General features: G+C 44.7%; 1 protein-coding gene across 1 annotated transcript in view; it reads right to left on the minus strand.

Annotated features, from left to right (window-relative positions):
• Nucleotides 1-17,490, minus strand: part of HCN4 (hyperpolarization activated cyclic nucleotide gated potassium channel 4) — a 115,880-nt gene that overhangs the window by 70,420 nt on the left and 27,970 nt on the right. Inside the window, exon 2 of the mRNA XM_069797783.1 lies at nt 13,283-13,706. Coding sequence (XP_069653884.1) covers nt 13,283-13,706 — 424 coding nt within the window. The remainder of the gene's footprint in view (nt 1-13,282; nt 13,707-17,490) is intronic.

Raw genomic sequence — 17,490 nt, forward strand, 5'->3', positions numbered from 1 at the left:
ATCTCCTGTAGGAGCTTGCAGCATGCTGTGTCTCAGGAAAGGGGGAGGGAGGGAGAGGGTAAAGGCCAGAGGAACTTGTTCCAGCCTGGCTCCAGACCTAATCGTCTGCATTCCCAGCACTCACAGCGAGCCAGGATGGCAACTGAAGGGTTTTTTCCATCTTCCTAAAGTGGCCTGTGTTCTTCCTTCCCTGCCAGCTCCTAAAATGACCTTGAAGAGGGCAAGGAGAGGGGTAAAAAATCTGTATACGAGAAGCATCATCACGATGTGCTTGTATCTCATCTCCAGCAATGTTATTGCCATGGGTCATGAGAGAAGCTCCAGGAAGGGTTCCTCAAGTTCCCCTGAAGCATAGCTGCACTCTACCCACATGCACTCATGGGATGCGCTGTTTAAGGCAGCAAAGCAGGCCAGAGCTGCAATCTCCTCACTGCTACATGCTCACCCCTCTTCCTCACAGTCGATATAAGAGAGATCTCTCCTTTTGCTTTCCATGCTGGAGAAGCCAATCTCTTCCTCCTGGCAACAGCAAAGCCCAGATCTCCGCTCTCTGGCCCACTTGTTCTCTGTGGGCCAAAGCATAGTCAGATCCTGGCTAAGCATGGCAATCTACTGCATTGGAAAGCAATCAATCCCCTTCACAGTATACAAGACAATGCTGCAAGATGAACATCTCAAAAAAAGTGACAAGGTATTGCTGCTTGACACATTTAAAACTTATCTGACAACAGCCCTTGAAGATCACAGACAATTCTGTGCCAGGACAAACTAGATGATGCAGCAGGCCTTCCCCATCTCTCATTTCTACTGTCTCATTTCACAGAAGTCCTCTTCATTCTGCTTTCCTCCCACACTGCCGGCCTTCTTCCGTATTTCTTTCACATTCCAGAGTTGGACTGGGTCTGCCTTACACTCAAGACAAAATATAAACATGTCTTTCAAGTCTGGAGGGAAGAGAGCTAAAGGGAAAAGTTCTTATCTGCCCTTCCTCATACCTGCAAGCTTGAGGTGATTTATCAACTGAAAAAGGCAGTTGATAGGATGTCTGTGCATCCTGGCAGAGAACAGACCTTTGAAGAACTGCTCAGAGTGCAGAGGAGCAAGGCTCACCCACAAGACAGGCCTGTGGGGAGGGGGAAGAGCCTGCTGGAGAAGGCACAACCAGCCTGAATCACACATATTTTTGTCTTTTCTCTACCTGTATGCAAATGACAGCCCTTTTTATCCTTTCTATGCACGAAAGAGTAATATGGAAATAGAGAGGAAGGTGATCACAGCACAAGCTCCCCATGACTCATTAGTGGCTCCACTTTGCATCTCCCATGGATGCTCTAGCACAAGGCAGGGACGGAGATATAGGGAGATACAGGGGGAGTGAAGAAGTGCTGGGCTCATGTAATACCCAAAGTTCATCAGTGCATTACAACACATTTAGACAAACCCACCAGAAGAATATACCCCTCCAACTGCGGGGGATATTGCCAGCTACCAGGGAGCCCCTGGGAGGTGTGCAGTTGGCTAGCCTTTCTCTGGATGGTCTCTTCAGATATTCCTGTGGCACATAAGGGCAGGTAAGGGTCATGGTAAGGCTCTACCAGCCAAGCCATTTGTCAGGGCTGCTCCAGAGCTTTTCTTACCTCTGTGATGTGCTGTAACAACTTGCCAGTGTAGCAGAGGCACAGTTCCCCTGACCAAGCACTTACGTTTTTCAGGGAAGATTTAGAAGTGAGGTGAATTTAGGGGGATGTTGCATCCTTCTAGCACTGAAAAGGAGGAGCTTTCTCAGTGACATAGTCATGTTGACACGTCTCATCTCCCCTAGGTACACCCTGCTACTTGCAGAAACCAATTAGAGCTGGGCCCAGTAGATAGGACTAGTTTTGGGTGGAGGTGATGAGAGGATAACTGAAAGTTATTTATCTGTTCAGTACCTTTCATTGGTGATCACTGCTGGGCCCTGACAGAAGACTCTGGACTTTGGCTGCACCAAGTTTGTATAATTAACTACACAGTTCCAGCTTAATTCTTTGTAGCATCAGAAAAGCCAGGCACACGGTTGGGATAAAGTGGAATTAGTGGATGTTTGGGTGATGTATACTGAAGAGGAGTCTAATCAACCCTATTCGAGGGACAGCCTCTCCAAACTGGGCTGCACTGAGACACAGCAAATCAAGAGGAATTAACACCCAGCAGTTTGCCAGGTGAAAAAGAAAAAAAATGGGAAAAAACCCCCAACAAACACAGCTGCTGCGTCTTAACTGCTCTCCACCCCCTCCAGGGACTTGAGGAAGAGCAGGCCTGTCAGCTGCTTTAAGGGACATTATCCTCACAGTTTCTTCCCAGCGTTTACAAGGAAGCACTGCTGCTGCTTGTTTGATTGCTTGTCACTGCCAGCACAGAGGGAGGTTCTCTCAAAGTTCACCCTCCGCAAGCTCCACCACACGAGAGTGGAGCCAGACCTAAAGTGATCCTACATGAGGGTGGACTCCCAGCTGCTCCCTGCTCCCTGGGGTACAGTGCTGTGCACACCCCAGCACTGGGCAGTGTTTTGCAGAGTGACTTTCCCTCCCTGAGTGCGGTGCCCCCAGTGTTGCTGCTCTCTCCTCAACTAGTGTTGCATTAAGTCACTTCTTTTCCAATCTGTCTCTAGCCATCTTCAGCTCCTGGCCCACACCTGACTCACTCCTTACCTCAAGGTTTCTTCTCAGACCAGTCTCCCTCTACTCCAGATCCACTTACACACTGCATAGACCATCATCCTTTCTTGACGATCCATCCTGGCTGGATCCAAACCTGAGAAACACACTCCCCAAATTTCTCCTTCTCTCCTAACTCTCAGGGATCAAAGATACAGAGTAACCATGATACCATCCTCTTCTATGCTCATCTACCTTGATGACCCCAAGCCAACAGGTCAAGGGAGAGGATATCAGATATATCACAGAATAATGAAAAGCCACGAGACAGTAGGGTGTGCTAAGATAAAGATATATATGTGCCACATTGGGTTAGGGCTCTGTTTCTAGAGAAGACTAGGAACAGCGTCCCCCCAGCCCTGAGGGCAGCCCTGCCAAAGCATACTTAGCAGAGAAGTGTATGTTTTCGTCATATCTGAGTGGGATGGCTCAGGGTCTATGTCAGAGCAGATCTCAGGCCTAATGGCACCTCAGAAGCGTGAATGAACTGCAGGTGTTTAAGATCTGTGAGGCAACTACATTATTATCCTCATTTTATAGAAAGAAACATTGCAGGACTACAGGCATGTATGGCTTATCCTAAGCCCAGAAGGAAACTAGAAGAAGGATTCTGGTGTATCTGTTTTCAGATCACATCTCTCACTTTCTTTTTCCAGCTGTCACGAAAGGCAGAATGTTTCCCATGATCAGGCCCTCCCTGATTTTTGGCTTCTCCCTCATAAATACTGGATGAGCAAATCGCAAAGATAAAATCACCAGCAGTTCAGCAGGGAACTGCCTGCTACATGGCTCTGCCAAGGTACATAGGGCCACCATTGGCATTTTACATTGTCAGGAAAAATAGTTTTCTCTTTAGACTGAAAAGCCAAAGTCCACAGTCTTCATTCCCCTTTTCCTCTCTATATACACACATATACCCTTGCCTTCTGCCCTTGACCAACCAGATTGCGTGGAGAACCACTGAGCTGAGAACTGAGAGTGCTGCATGGTCCAGGCTCCTCTGCAGCTGACCCAGCTCAGCACTGCACAGTGTGTGGCTGGCTGCCACCATCCATCCCTCCGATGCTGCAGTGAATCCAACGGTGGCACTGCTGAGTCACGCACTGTGACTTGCTCAGGGAGCCTTGGGGTGGGCTTGGGCTGCTCAGCTCTTTGGGACCATTATGCCATTGATCCACTAGGAAAAGCTTGAAACAAGGGGCCTCAATGAAATGTTCTTCTCAAACTCTATGATAAAAAAACACAGTCACAGGGCACTCCTCACGGGAGGGGGAGAGGTATAACTCACCTTTACCTGAAAGAATCAAAAAAGTAAAGCACTTTTACTTTCTTGAACATAAGAGAATCACGATGGGTAAGGTGGCAGCACAATAAGCCTGGGCTGAAGATTTTTGTTGTAAAGTTTTATCTTTAGTCTGCAAGGATTTTGCATGCGTCACAACTAAAATACTCTATGTGTGGTGCAATCCACTTCAGGAAGTGCCATGGGTAGAAGAGGAGGCATATTAATGAAAAGCAGGGCAATTACCCTACTCTCTTCAATTTTATGGCACAGTCTTACTGAGGAACTTCTGGACAGGCATTATCCAGCTCACAGCTCTGGCAGTCGCTGTTCTGCAGGACTTCTTGCTTAGGAAGGGGAGAAGACACAAGGGAGGAATAGTTACCAAAATACCCCTGACCATGTAGGAGTAGAGAAGGTGACAGACACTGTAAGAGCAGAGAACAGGGGACACACGTTCCTTGGAACAAAAAACTGGGGTGAAGATCAGCACCATCAACAACACTTTAGAATTATTCCCTGGTGAAGTGGTGCTTGAATGAAATGAATAAAAAGGTTCTTGTACTGAAGTCATAGATTACTTCCAAGTCCTTTTCCAAGAAGGCAGTAAGGAAAATTTTGCCATGTATTGCAAAGAGATTTCAGAAATATTTTCCATTCTAATGTGACCCAGGGAATGTGGAAATTGCCTCACCCTTTCCTCTAGCCCTTGAGGTATTCCTGCTTAATCAAAACTGGGAGAGGGAGGAGTTAAAGTAGAAGAGGAAGCTTAAAAATAGGCATCCTTATGAGAGAAGCAAGAATAAAATGTCTTCTCTCAGCTGTGAAAAAGTTACCACATTGATTTCTGCTTCATAAAAATGAGGTTAAGTTGAATGCATTAAGCTGGCAAACTGGATAATTGCACGTCCTGAAACTGTCTTCAAAACTGCTCTTTTCACAGTGGTGCTTAGAAAATAACTTCATCAATAAGGCTCTTGCCTATTAAACCTTTACACCTCTCTCTGCCTCACTCAGGAGTGAAGCTTGTCCTTCCCAAGAAAGAATTCTTCTTCCTTTCACCTCAAACTAGTGGGGAAAGTAAGGCTGTTTTGCATTACACTAGCATATTTCTGGCAAGAAGAAAAGAGGATGAAAACCAAACAAGTTCTCAGGGCTGGGACTTTCCAGCTCCAGTTCCCCACACATAGTGTGTGGCAGAGAGTCTTGCACTGTGGCTGGCAACCTTTTCTCTAGACTGGAAGTGAGAATTGCTCAAAAGCCAAAGCTTGGCCTCGGGTTTTGCTGCCCTGTGGAAGAGCGTTCCTTACTTCCCCAGCCAGTCTGGCCAGGGTCAGGCCCTTCCAGCCAGCCAAGCCCTCAAACAGCCCTGCCGGCAGGATGGGTCCTGACCTTTCTGCATGGTTGACAATGCCCTATCCCCCTTCCTCAGTGCACAGCTTGCCTTTGGCTACCTTGTTTGCATGGCAACACATATGAATTCTTCAACTCACAGTATTACCTAATGGTGGTGCTAGATCCTGAGGTCTGAACACTGCACTCCATCCTAGTGATTTGTCTAGGAGAGGCGTTCAGGCTTCTACTCTGCCTTGAGCTCTGCAACACAACAGCACTTGTCACAGGGTGTTGTGTCTACAGACAGTGAGGTGTATCGATAATTGACTGTTCTCTCCAACCAGCCCCATCCACTTACTAGAATAAAATGGACTAGGTAGGTAGCCACTACCGTGGATTCCTCTGGTGTACAGTGGTGCCTCAGAGTGCTCACCAGCTTCAAGGGGGTTGACAAGCAAAGCAAATCAGACAGAAGAAACCACACACATATATATCTAAAGAGCTGTTCAGATACAGATTCTTTTCCAGAATCTAACCCCTTAATTATGCCACTGAGTGGGGTATTTTTCTCTTCCTGCTAGCAGAGATTTGCTCTCCCTTTCACTCCAGCTCCAGCAGGACCAGCTGTTCAGGTCCCCATCTGTCACTTCCCCTTGCCCAGTGACTGGCTCAGAGCACATGAGGATGCTCTGTGGGGAGATGAAGTACCTGACTTCAATCTCTCTTGGCAAAAAGCAACTCCACGCTGCTGTGCTCCTTCTTATACTTCAAAATCTCCTTTTCTTTCTCCCCCACCAACCAGCTTGATTTTTTTTATCATGGTCCTATTTGGGCCAAGCTCCTGCTTCATTCACACAGCTTATGGATTCGGCACGTTCCCTTCCAACCCTGTCTTGCTAAATATAAAAAGCAAGGCGAGGAAATGCTGTTCTCTTCAGCTACCTCATTGAAGTTTTTCACTTGATATGAATGCAATCAATAGTGCCCTCCTGGAAGAAGCTTCAATGAGAGGAGCAATTAATTTACTACCACTTGCCAAGGCTAATGTGCCTTAGACACACTGGCCTTAAAGTATAGGGTGAGTTTGGCAGAACATGATTCCCATACTGCTAAAAGACAAAAACAGATTTGGCGTTGGATCAGCAACCCAAATGGTAACAGGAATCTCCCTCTGAATGGCTTCAAAAGCTGTATCGGCTGCCCCCAACATCAGCACCACATATCATATATGTATATATGTATTGACACAAAGCTATGCAGAGCACTGTGCAGGCCAGTTAGGGCACATACACAACCTGAGGTGCTCAGTTCCAGCTCCACAGAGGGTACAGCCCTTTCAGGCTGGCCTTCACAGTGCTTTTTCTATGGGGCACAGCCCTATTGATGTGTGAATCTGTGTTCCCAGACATCTAAGGGAAGTGGGCACTGCCCTTGCTGGTTCCTGAGCTCACAGGATTTTTCTGTGATTTAGAAGGCTCCCAGAAGTTTTCCTTAAGCTTTGCAGTCAGAGTACAGGGTTGTCAAGACCCCTCTTCCTGCTACAAACATATCTGATGTAGGTCACAACACCTCATATGTCACCTATATGACAGCAACATGGCAGGCTCTGTCAATATGCTGAGGGCCCAGGGTCCCTACATCACTGCAGCTGAGCATGCCCCATCAATAAAGTGTGTAGCCTCCATGGTATTAAATCTTAGAAAACAACACTGATTGCAGGAGGAATCCTCATGCCAGACTCCAGCACTTCTCCTTTGAGGACCCTCTGTTTTTCTAACACAACAGCAATAATAAAGCCTGCCAGAACCCCCCCTCCAAAAACAATGGCCTGAAGAAAAATGACAGGCAGCTGGCAAGATATGTGCATTGAGCTGCAGGCAGCTGGTGCTGGCAGAGAAATACAGAGACGTGAGGTCCCCAAGAGAAAGGCAAACTTACCACAGTGTCCAGTGAAGGGACATGTGAGGAGTAGGCTAGGAGGAGTCTGAGGGAAGAGGAAAATGAAAGGCTGGAGCAGCAACCAGCTATCACAGTGATTAGAGATCATTAGGAGATCAGCCTTTCTCTTTTGAAAACCTTTATAATTCCATCCCGGCATAACAGCCCAGACTGATGGCCCTTGTGACACAGAGAACCAGAGGCTGGGCACAGGCAAGACCCTCTTATTAAGATGCCTTACACCTTGGTCAGTGGGGACTTCACTTCAGATGTGTGGGGGAATTTAACCCCATTGCTACTGCTACAGAGAGCCTGAGGCTTACCGGGGCCAGTCCCCCAGATGATTTTGTGACACAGGCACCTGTCTACTAAGAACAGATCAGAGAAAAACACCCGTGAGACAGCAAATGACTTTCACTTGCTACAAGCTGGATCAGAACTACTGACCTAGAGACAAATGGCTCTGTGTCCTAATCCCAACCCCTCAAGCCATCTATTCCCCCTATCATACCATCCTGTTGACAGAAGACACATTATGCACTGCCAGAAGGTGACTGTAAAAAAAATAAAAGGCTTTTTCCTTTTCATGGCAACCTCTGTAGCTGCACAGCTATTCAAATATTTGCCTGGCTCCTTATAATTCATTATAACCCATTTTTTATGATATTCTCTTTGAAACAGTATTCCCATTGCCCAGGTGGGAAGCTTAATTTGCATTATAGCAGTAGAACTTCCTGCTAAAGACAAACTCCACCAAAAAACTTTTTTAGGTTTCTTTCTCCTGAAACGTAACATGGCACAGGGCAGGGGATGGATCACTAGCTGCCCATGGGCAAGTGAGGGAAAATGCAATGTCTGTACAGGAATGGCGAAGATCTGTTTCCTTCTGCTGTCTGTCCTCCCTCCACAAGGATGTTGTGCTGCACAAGTGAAAACAGTTCAATGTAAAAGGCTGTGGTAAAATCTTGAACAACCTTCTCCTAATATGTCAACAAGAGTTTTTTGCCATCGATTTCAGTGCAGCCAGGATTTTCTCTAAAAGGAAAAGATGCTCCAGTTTTGGGTCACTTTTTGCACTGAGAATGAAAATTACCGTAACTTGCATTATGGTTCTAATAAGCTCCTGTAATGACATTAAAGACAAATGCTTGATAATGCTGCCTTCAGAAATGAGGTAATGCAAATTTAGGAGGAAACCCAGCCCATTTTCCCCCTCCCTGCCACATTACCAGTGTTTGTTGAGTCTGATTTTACTCAAGGGTGGCCAGAGGTTTTAATGAGTTACTCTCATGGGTCTGCCTTGCTATTTAACATGACAGAATTGCAAATCATATCGATAAAAAATCTGCTAAGCTATTTTGAACTGCTTATGGAATGGGACCCTGCTGTGCTACTCAAGAACAATCATTTGCCCAGCTCCTCCCCTCTCAGGATCCAGTTATGGATTTGGCCTAACATTACATCCCCCAGGCCACCAGCCATGTTATTTTAATTTCATTTAAGGAAGGCTACAAATAGGTCAGAAGAAACTAAGGGAATTAGCTGTTCAAATCAAAATGAAAATCAATTGGGAGCCATATTCTCATAGTCTTTGGAAGCTCTCCCCTAGTCCTTCCACATAGGCCCTCTAGCCTTTGAATCAATTTTCAGAATATGTCTGAATCTTCTTAAAAGTAATGTCATCTTTCAGATGATGTAATCTGTACCCAGTAACAGACCTGAGAGGATGCATTCCCTCCATTCTAAAACTTCTATGTAATATGGAAAAAGACAGCATTCAGGAAAGATTTCAAGTTTTCATTGATGTAGTAGTTTGAAAATCACCAAATTGTCCTTTTCTTCAGGTTTCAGCTGCAAAAATTCAAAACTATTTTTTTCTGACAAAAACCTCAAAAAATCCTCACTTACGATAACCTTATCATTGTGATATATATCAAAACCAGTTAGTTCCTTTCCTTACCATCATAATCCCTCACACAGATACTGAAATCAAAATATTTTGGTTATCGTAGCCTATGTGCTATTTGGAAACCAATTTATAGGAGTAGGATTTTACTGTTGTCTCAATAAATGTTCCTTGTTTGTAAGTCAAAATAGTTCAATCCTAAATATAGGTTACTGCATCCTGGCACCAAACACAGGGGTAGGTGCTGTACATAAAACAGGGAAAGCTCAGCAAATTGCTCTTAGAAAAAAAAAAAAAAATTCAATCATTTTTGCCTATGAAAACCTAGAGGTTTTTTTTCCTAACTCACAATCTGAACTGCATTGGTTCATTTTGACTGAGTATATGGGATACATGGTATTATTCTGCTTTTATTCTTTCTGCTGGGTGACCTTGGGATAAAGTTTGTAGTTAATGTTCAGAGTCTGCTTTCTCTGAACAGTTTCTCAGAGATGACAGTGTGAAGGCCCAACTCCCTGACTCTGACAGGGAGAGACAGTGACAATGTGCCTCCATGTTCACATAGTGAAGAACCCCGAACCAAACCAGATACCCTGAAGAGCTGTTGTAGTGGTTCAAAGGCCAAGATGACAAGAGCTTCTGTGGGTATGAACAAGGCATGACTGGAATAGCCATGTTTGTTGTAACCCTGGCAGTACAGCTCCAGACACAGACTATGCCAGCTCTCCTGGTTCTCTGCCTATGGACTTGGGAACTACCAGACACTGAAGTTTATAATACGATATTCAGGCCAGCCAGGCTTTAGCCAGTGCGAGTATGCCTTCCTACATTGCAATCAAGCTTCCTACTGCAGGGTAGATAAGGCAGACACTTCAAAAAGACTCTATTTATATTCTGCCTTACTAGTAAATTCATTTGTTGGATCACTCATGCAAAATGGATAATGCAAATGAAACTGCTACATTTGGAATTAAGCTTATTTTCATACTCCAGTGAACATGAGTGCATTAGATTGTTTTTCTTCTTTTTTTCTTTTTGTTTTTCTTTAGGTTATTTGCCCAGCTGTGGTCCCCAAAGCACTTGTTTCAGATCTGGGGGACGATGTCAGAGTAGTCCGCTGCTGAGCCAGAATGGTGCAGGTACTTCAAACCGCTGGCTCTTGTGCCCACAGACTCATGACTAGCATTGATCTGGAACTGATGAGTGGCTGGCTGTTTTACAGCATTGCAGCCTTAGAGAAGGCTGCTGTCTCCTCACTGCAGGGTGAGTGATAAATTCATGCAGAGCATGGACAATTGCAGGGGAAGAAATGGAGAGGCTCACTGTGAACTCAGGAAGTGACCACTTATCCCTGTACTCACTCAGAGTTACACTAATGCACAGATGTAACATTCATCTAGGAGGCAAAGTAAGTAGGTTAACATCCCTGCGTACTCTGGATCCCCCTCTCCTCCTCATGCAGAACCCAGAGCCCCAGCACTAGTTATAAACAAGGCAGCAGCAATTGCTTCATCAAAAGTCACTGCATCAGCTCAGTACAGGTGAGCATCCTGTACACTACAGTACAGGATGCTCTATCCAGACACAAGACTGCATGCTCCCTGACTAGTCCATCCACCTTTATTAACTCTGCCTCAGACTGCCCTACACATGTTCCTGTAGTTCACATACATACTCTTCTCCAGTGAACCAGCGTGCCCTACTCACAAGTCTTTTTTAGCTTATCTGGTCATATGCAAAGAGCCTGAGAGAAGGATACTACCTAGCAGATAAGACATAGAGTGGGATAGTGTGGAGGAACAAAGGAGAACAGAAGTCTTCAGCAACCCCCTCTCCCAACAGTCCTTCTCCTTCTTTACCTCTGCACAGCAACCTGCCCCTTGCATTCACCCAGAGTAAGTCTAGTCCAACAGTGCTCCGTCCTACAGGAATTAACACTTCCAGATCACCACTGCTGATCTGTGCAGTGAGGAAAGATTAATGTGAACTTGCAGAGACAGATCATCTGTAGGCACTTCAGAGTAAGAGGAAGAAAGAACTGTCAGTATGGTTCCAGGAAGCACAACCATTTACTTCCACACAAGATGAAGAAGCACTTCTTTTCCCTGTCTCCTTGTTGCTTTGTAGCATGCACTGCACCAATGACAAGGGATCACCCCTTCTCTCTGCTTCCCTCCCCCATTTGAGAACGTGGAAAACCTCCCAGTATCATAGTCTCTCCGGGAAACTGCTGCTTGGGTCGAGCCCTGTTTGAAAAAAGGACTATCACGTTTGCTCTGCTGGGCTCTGCAATGCATAACAGAGTCTGCATTGCAGTCTCAAACTGCAATCCAACACCATCTGTCCCTTCCACTTGCAGCACTGCATCACTCCAGGGAGTCTGTTCTTCAGGGGCGATCCAGAGAGTGCCTGGCTGTGCTGTTCCCCAGTACCCACAACAGCCAGCAAAAGGGAAAAATGCCCCACCAATTTGTATTATTGCAAGACTGAAACTAGAAATGGCTGCTCAGTGAAACTGTATGAGAAGCAAGACAGGGAAAGGGTGCTGATTTGCTTTCATTTTATTATTTTTAAAACAAATTCAGAACATTCAACAGCAAATATACTTAAATCCTCTTCAACCACCTCATGGAAAAGAAGTCAAGGAGCAGAGACAAGCAAGCACAGAGCTCTGCACTGCTGTGGCTACATGTAAATCTGTATGAAGGAGCTACTTTAACAACAGCCTAAACCACCAACTCACCTTTCCTGAGCATTCTTGGATTGGAGGACAGAGAAGCAATGCAACCAAGGGACAAGACAACAGACCTGGAGATACTTCATTGCTCTGCTAAGTCTCTGACTTACTGAGTCACACTGGGAAGGACACTTTTGCTTTATTTATCTCCATCTCTCTATGCACTTCCTGCCTGCCTGTGCTATGAAGCAAATTAACCTAGTAGTGAATTCTTCAGGGCTGCAGCCGTCTCTCCCTATCCATCTGTAACAGCACCTTGCACAATGTCATCCCAAACTTCAACAAGGCATTATGCTCTGCTGTAAGTGAAGCATTCACAAATTATAACACCACAAAGATGAAGCCTGAAATTTGTAAAGTATGCACCAGTGCTCTCCCTCTGAGTCTGTGATGCTGGGAGAAGGAAACAGTTCAGCTCTATGAATTAGTGTTCTGACAGCTCAGTGCAATCTAGCCATGACTTGCATGGCTGCTTTCCCTTCACATTCCCAGGAGCACACTCTGCATTAGATCATGCTCTGCATCAGGCTCTGCTCCAAAGCAGAGGAGAAAGTATGGGGAGGAAGATGAAATTGCCTTGACCAGCTTTCCTTGTCCTGAAAATATGCTCCTGACATGTGGAGAAAGCTGCAGGGAGCTTTCTCTCTGCTTTGGAGAGCATGGAGACAGGAAAAAATAACTAATTTTTAAGCTGCTTGTAATGTTGTGGCTTCACTTACACTAGGCCTGACAACTCAGTCTGCGTATTGGAACTCCTCTGGGAACAGCACAGGTTCCAGGGGTAGTGGGGCTCTTGCTTTTCACCAGACCTTTATGTCTTTAAAAAGACCCTATTTGTCTGCAGATTGCTCTTCTTTCCTCTTCCCCTTAACACAGTGTCAGAATTTAGAAAGCAAGAAGGTTATAAATACATCGCCAAGCCATTTATTCAAGAGATAAGCATGTAAAAGAAGATGCTTGGGTAAACAAATGCCACAGGTTCTGCAAATCAGCTCTCTCTAGACCTTTCCTCTGAGCTCTTGCTGGACCTTTTGGGACTCTGAGGGGGCAAGACCCCACTGTCTGGCTAACTGCTCCAGTCACAAGCAGCTCTGTAACTACACACTTCCTGCAGGGGGTCCACCTGTACTTACTCTCCTTCCAGCCCACAGATTATATATATTATGATTGTGAAGCATATAGTACAGTCTCAAGTGACTAAGTAACAATATGCTGAAGGCCCTCTCGGGAACCTGCTACAAGCAAAGCATTAGACTCAAGACACAATTCTTTAGCATTCACACTGGGATAAAGTAGGAGAATGGGCATTCAAGGAAAGCACCTTTGTGTAATACCAGAGTAAGTGGAGAAAAGATTTAGGATGCAAGTGCATCACAGCCTCTGCTCACCTCCTCCCACTGATGAATATAGCGGATGAGCCGGGAGAGCCGCAGCAGCCGCAGGAGGCTGAGGATCTTAGTGAAGCGTACGATGCGCAGTGCCCGGGCTGTCTTGTACACCTCAGAATCAATGCGGGTTTCAACGATCAGGAAGATATAGTCCACAGGGATGGAGGAGATAAAATCCACCACAAACCAGCTCTTCAGGTACTTCATCTTGATCCTCTGTGGGTCTAGGATGATCTCTGTGTTGTCCTCCACCACAATGCCTGTTCGGAAGTTGAGGACAAGGTCGATGAGGAAGAATGTGTCTGAAACCACATTGAAGACAATCCATGGGGTAGTATTTTCATCCTTGAAGAAAGTGATGCCCACAGGGATGATGATCAGGTTCCCTACCATCAGGAGCAGCATGGTCAAATCCCAGTAAAACCTGGACGGCAAGACAGAGACATGCGAGATCAGCTATAGCGTAGGAGATCAGGGAGCCCAGGTCAACAGAACTGATGTGCTTCATACATCTCTACTGTCATTCATTCCTTATGCTCTGCTAGTCTGCCTGATGTACTCAGAGTGCACAAGCTGCTAATTAAGTACTTAATATCATAGGAATACTCATCTTCTGGCTTAGAGGGTTCAGAAAGGAATTGAGTACATGGCTGGACATGCCCACTTGAAAACTTCGACTGGGACTTTAGAGCCACCCAAGAAGAGACTGACATACTTGCAGTTACTACAATGACTGTTAGGTAAAGAGAGAGAGAGAGAACAAGTATTTGGAAGGCCTCAAAGTTCATATGTCAATAGAGCCATTTGGGGTTAAAATCATCAGGCTTGCTCCTACTGCCTGATCCTTCTTTAGAAGTAGCTAGCACTGATAGCATTGGGATCAGGATGGAACTGAAGACCGCGCTGTGATCTACAAGGTTCAGTTTAGATTTTCTGCTGAGCCAAGCTTACGCTGAGCCTGGACTTTAGGAGTTTAGTCCACACTCTCTAGAGTCCTCTGTTGTACAGAAATAATCAATAAAGCTTGGATTCATGTACCTGGAAATACCTATTTCATTTCTAAAGTAAGCAATGACAACATTTAACTACTGCTCCATGAAGCACAGTCTCCAAGAAGCTTATCTCCACTTTAGCAGCAAGTCAACATTATCCAGTGGGTGTTACAACAACATTCATTTTTGGTTTTGAAGGCACACACAGTCTGAATATAGTTCCTCATTCACTTGTTTGGGATTTTTTTCAAGATTTTCCCCAGGTATTAGTGTAAAAGATACACAATCACACAATGTTGCCACAACTCACCCAGACAGAGGAATAAAAACTTTCCTGGGTTTCATACTTTGTTGAGGAGTCTCACAAAGGAGCCTCATTGCCCAATATAGTGGTGGTCCAGTCCCCTCCAAATGTCTCACATGTAGAGATGCCAATGGATTGTGGTTTCATATTGCCAAGATTTCATGAGCTCTACACTGTATACTACAGGGCGGCTACTATAATATTGTGAGGTATCATAAATAACTTGTGTTAAGATGCACTTATCGCAGCAAATGAGCAAAGTACACAGAGCAAACCGATTACCAGGTTTGGTTGCTTAAACCTGAAGATGCAACATGCAGAAAGCTGCAGTGGCTCTTCCAGTCAGTCACACAAATTAACATGGTGTTTACATTATTATTAATCGCTTGAGTACCAAATAAGCCTAACTTCCTAGACCATAAAAAAGACGACAGCAAGTTAACACAAGAGAGAGAATTGAGCCTTCCTTTAAACCAATCATCTCAATAGTGAAGTCAACAGCGTGACTTTGGATTTACAATGATGTAACAAAGGAAACTGTTGGGTTTGGTGAAGAAGGACATGCACATGCTGCTTCTCTATCTGTCTGATGGATTACAGTTAAAATCACTGAAATGTTTTAGGAGAAATAATTTGCCTTAAAGATCCTCAAAATCTAGCTTTGATAAAGAGTTGTTCAGCTTAAGCCTGGGCCTTGGACCAGACTGAGCTGCTGCAGAACAGTATCACTGTAGTGAGGCAACTACGCCGATTTGTTAAAGTCTCAGCAGGAAAACAAAATGGAAAGAATATGCCTTAAAAGCCTTCTCTGTATAGATTCTCTCTCCCTGTTAAGAATATAACACTTTAAAGCACCTAAAAGCATATTTAAGATTCCAGCTATTACACACATACAGACAGGGTCACAAACCAGCAGCACAGCAGCGATTCTCAGAAACATTCAGCAGAGGCTGATGGGAATGGATTTCAGTATGAGCAAAGGTATCCACTAACGAGGTTTCTAAAAATGTCATCAACTGTCTCTTTCTTGCTCTCAAGGTGCCATGCCCCTGCAGGCAAGGTAGCCTGCAATCCTTCACTTAGTATAAAGGCACAGTTGGTGCTGATAGACACTCAGCAATGAGATTTGTCCATATGCTTATAAGAGCAAGGCCGTGTCACACAGTAATATGCATTAATACTGTACAAATCCATGTCGCGGTCTTCCTTATTAAGGGCCTGAGATGATGCTGCAGCTTTCCTAGTCGATTAATCCAGATAATCGCACAATAGCAGGAAGTCTGGAAGCAGTGTGTATATTATTACCGAAAATAAATAAGCTCCCAGCCATCTTTAATTTGCCTTAGGGGATACAGAAGGAGATATGCACAAAGAAAATTATTTTTCCCAAGTTTCAAATTAATGGCATGAGACAGACATGGCCAGACATGCAGAGATGTAAAGGTAAGTGGCTTTCTTCAAAGATCTTTGGATTTTTGTGCCTCTTATTTTTACGCTGGCTGGTGATTTCAATACTTAGTGGCAACTGGGGACAATGACAGCAGTGGCTAGGATGGCTCACAGTTTAAGTAAGATGTATTCCACACATACAACCCCAGTAAAATGCTCTCTGCCTGACTGTAGCTCTTCCTGCAACCCCAGTCTCTTATAGTCAAGCATGGTCATACCATGGTCAGCTGTCCTGCATCCTGATTTACAGCATTTCTTGCTGTTCCAGTTCTAAGACCTTCAAACTCACTTCACACACACTCTTCAGTCCCAGTCTGCTATTACTGCTAAACTGTCCACAGAGAATCATGGTTTGCAATGTGGGCAAGCAAAGATGAAGTGCTAAAATTCATTGCCTGGTGTTTCTTAAACCACAGTTCTCCTCAAGGATATACTAGTGACTCAAGATTATTGTCACAGGCTCCCCTCAGTTCTGACCTTTAAAGCCATCACTTACAAAACACAGTTTTATCCAATGCACCCCTGTTAATAAAAGGGTATCCAAGGTGTCAGGGAGGAGATAATCTCTGGACTCTACAAAGGAGGCAGAAAAAGCTGAAAACCATGAAGAATTTGGTCTGCACACCAATTCCAGCACAGGAAATTCACCCGCCTCTACAATGTAAACTGCCTAGAAGTTAAAATTTAACTATTAAGATTCCACAGCTCCCGAACATTTTAATTTTACCCACATATGAAGTATGATCTGCTCAGGGTGGCATCACTGGCTTTAGACTGAACAGACTCTCAGGGACCACAACACCTCAGAGGTCTAATATCATCCATGTGTCATTTTGTATTTACACTGAGGAACATCTTTTCACTCCCTGTAAATTATTGGCCAGACTGACTAACGGTGCATGTAACGTACGCAAGGGCAAGCACCAGCTATTAATAACCCATGTTTTCTGTACTTCTGTTGTTCCTTTCACCCAGGGATTCCACAGAGCTGACAGTGATGAAATTGGCTCCGCTGCACCCATGAGAAGCAGATAGAGTCATTATCCCTGTCTTGCAGATAGAGAAGCTGCATGGCAAAATTAAGAGAATGGGATTTGTCCATGGAAGTCTAAGGCTAAATAAGGGTTAGGACCTGAATTTGATTCTTGAGTCTAACCAGATCTGAAGCTATTCATATGGCTTGAAAAAGAGTTTAACAGAGATGCATCTCATGGACATCTTCCTCTGATATCCTGTCTTCTTCTCACTTCTCTTCCTGTTTTCAAAAGCCTACATAAAAAATTAATAAATATGAATGTATTGTTTTATTATAGTTGGCACAGTGCAACTGAACTGCTCACAGCACAGGGAACAGCCACCACTATATAGACTAGATGTCTTTTTCAAACATAGTTGTTTTTTATACTACATCCTGCTCTATGCACACTTCTTAGATCTGAAAATCACATTTTAACATGCATTGC

Source organism: Haliaeetus albicilla, chromosome 12, assembly GCF_947461875.1.
Source record: "Haliaeetus albicilla chromosome 12, bHalAlb1.1, whole genome shotgun sequence".
Taxonomy (NCBI): Eukaryota; Metazoa; Chordata; class Aves; order Accipitriformes; family Accipitridae; genus Haliaeetus; species Haliaeetus albicilla.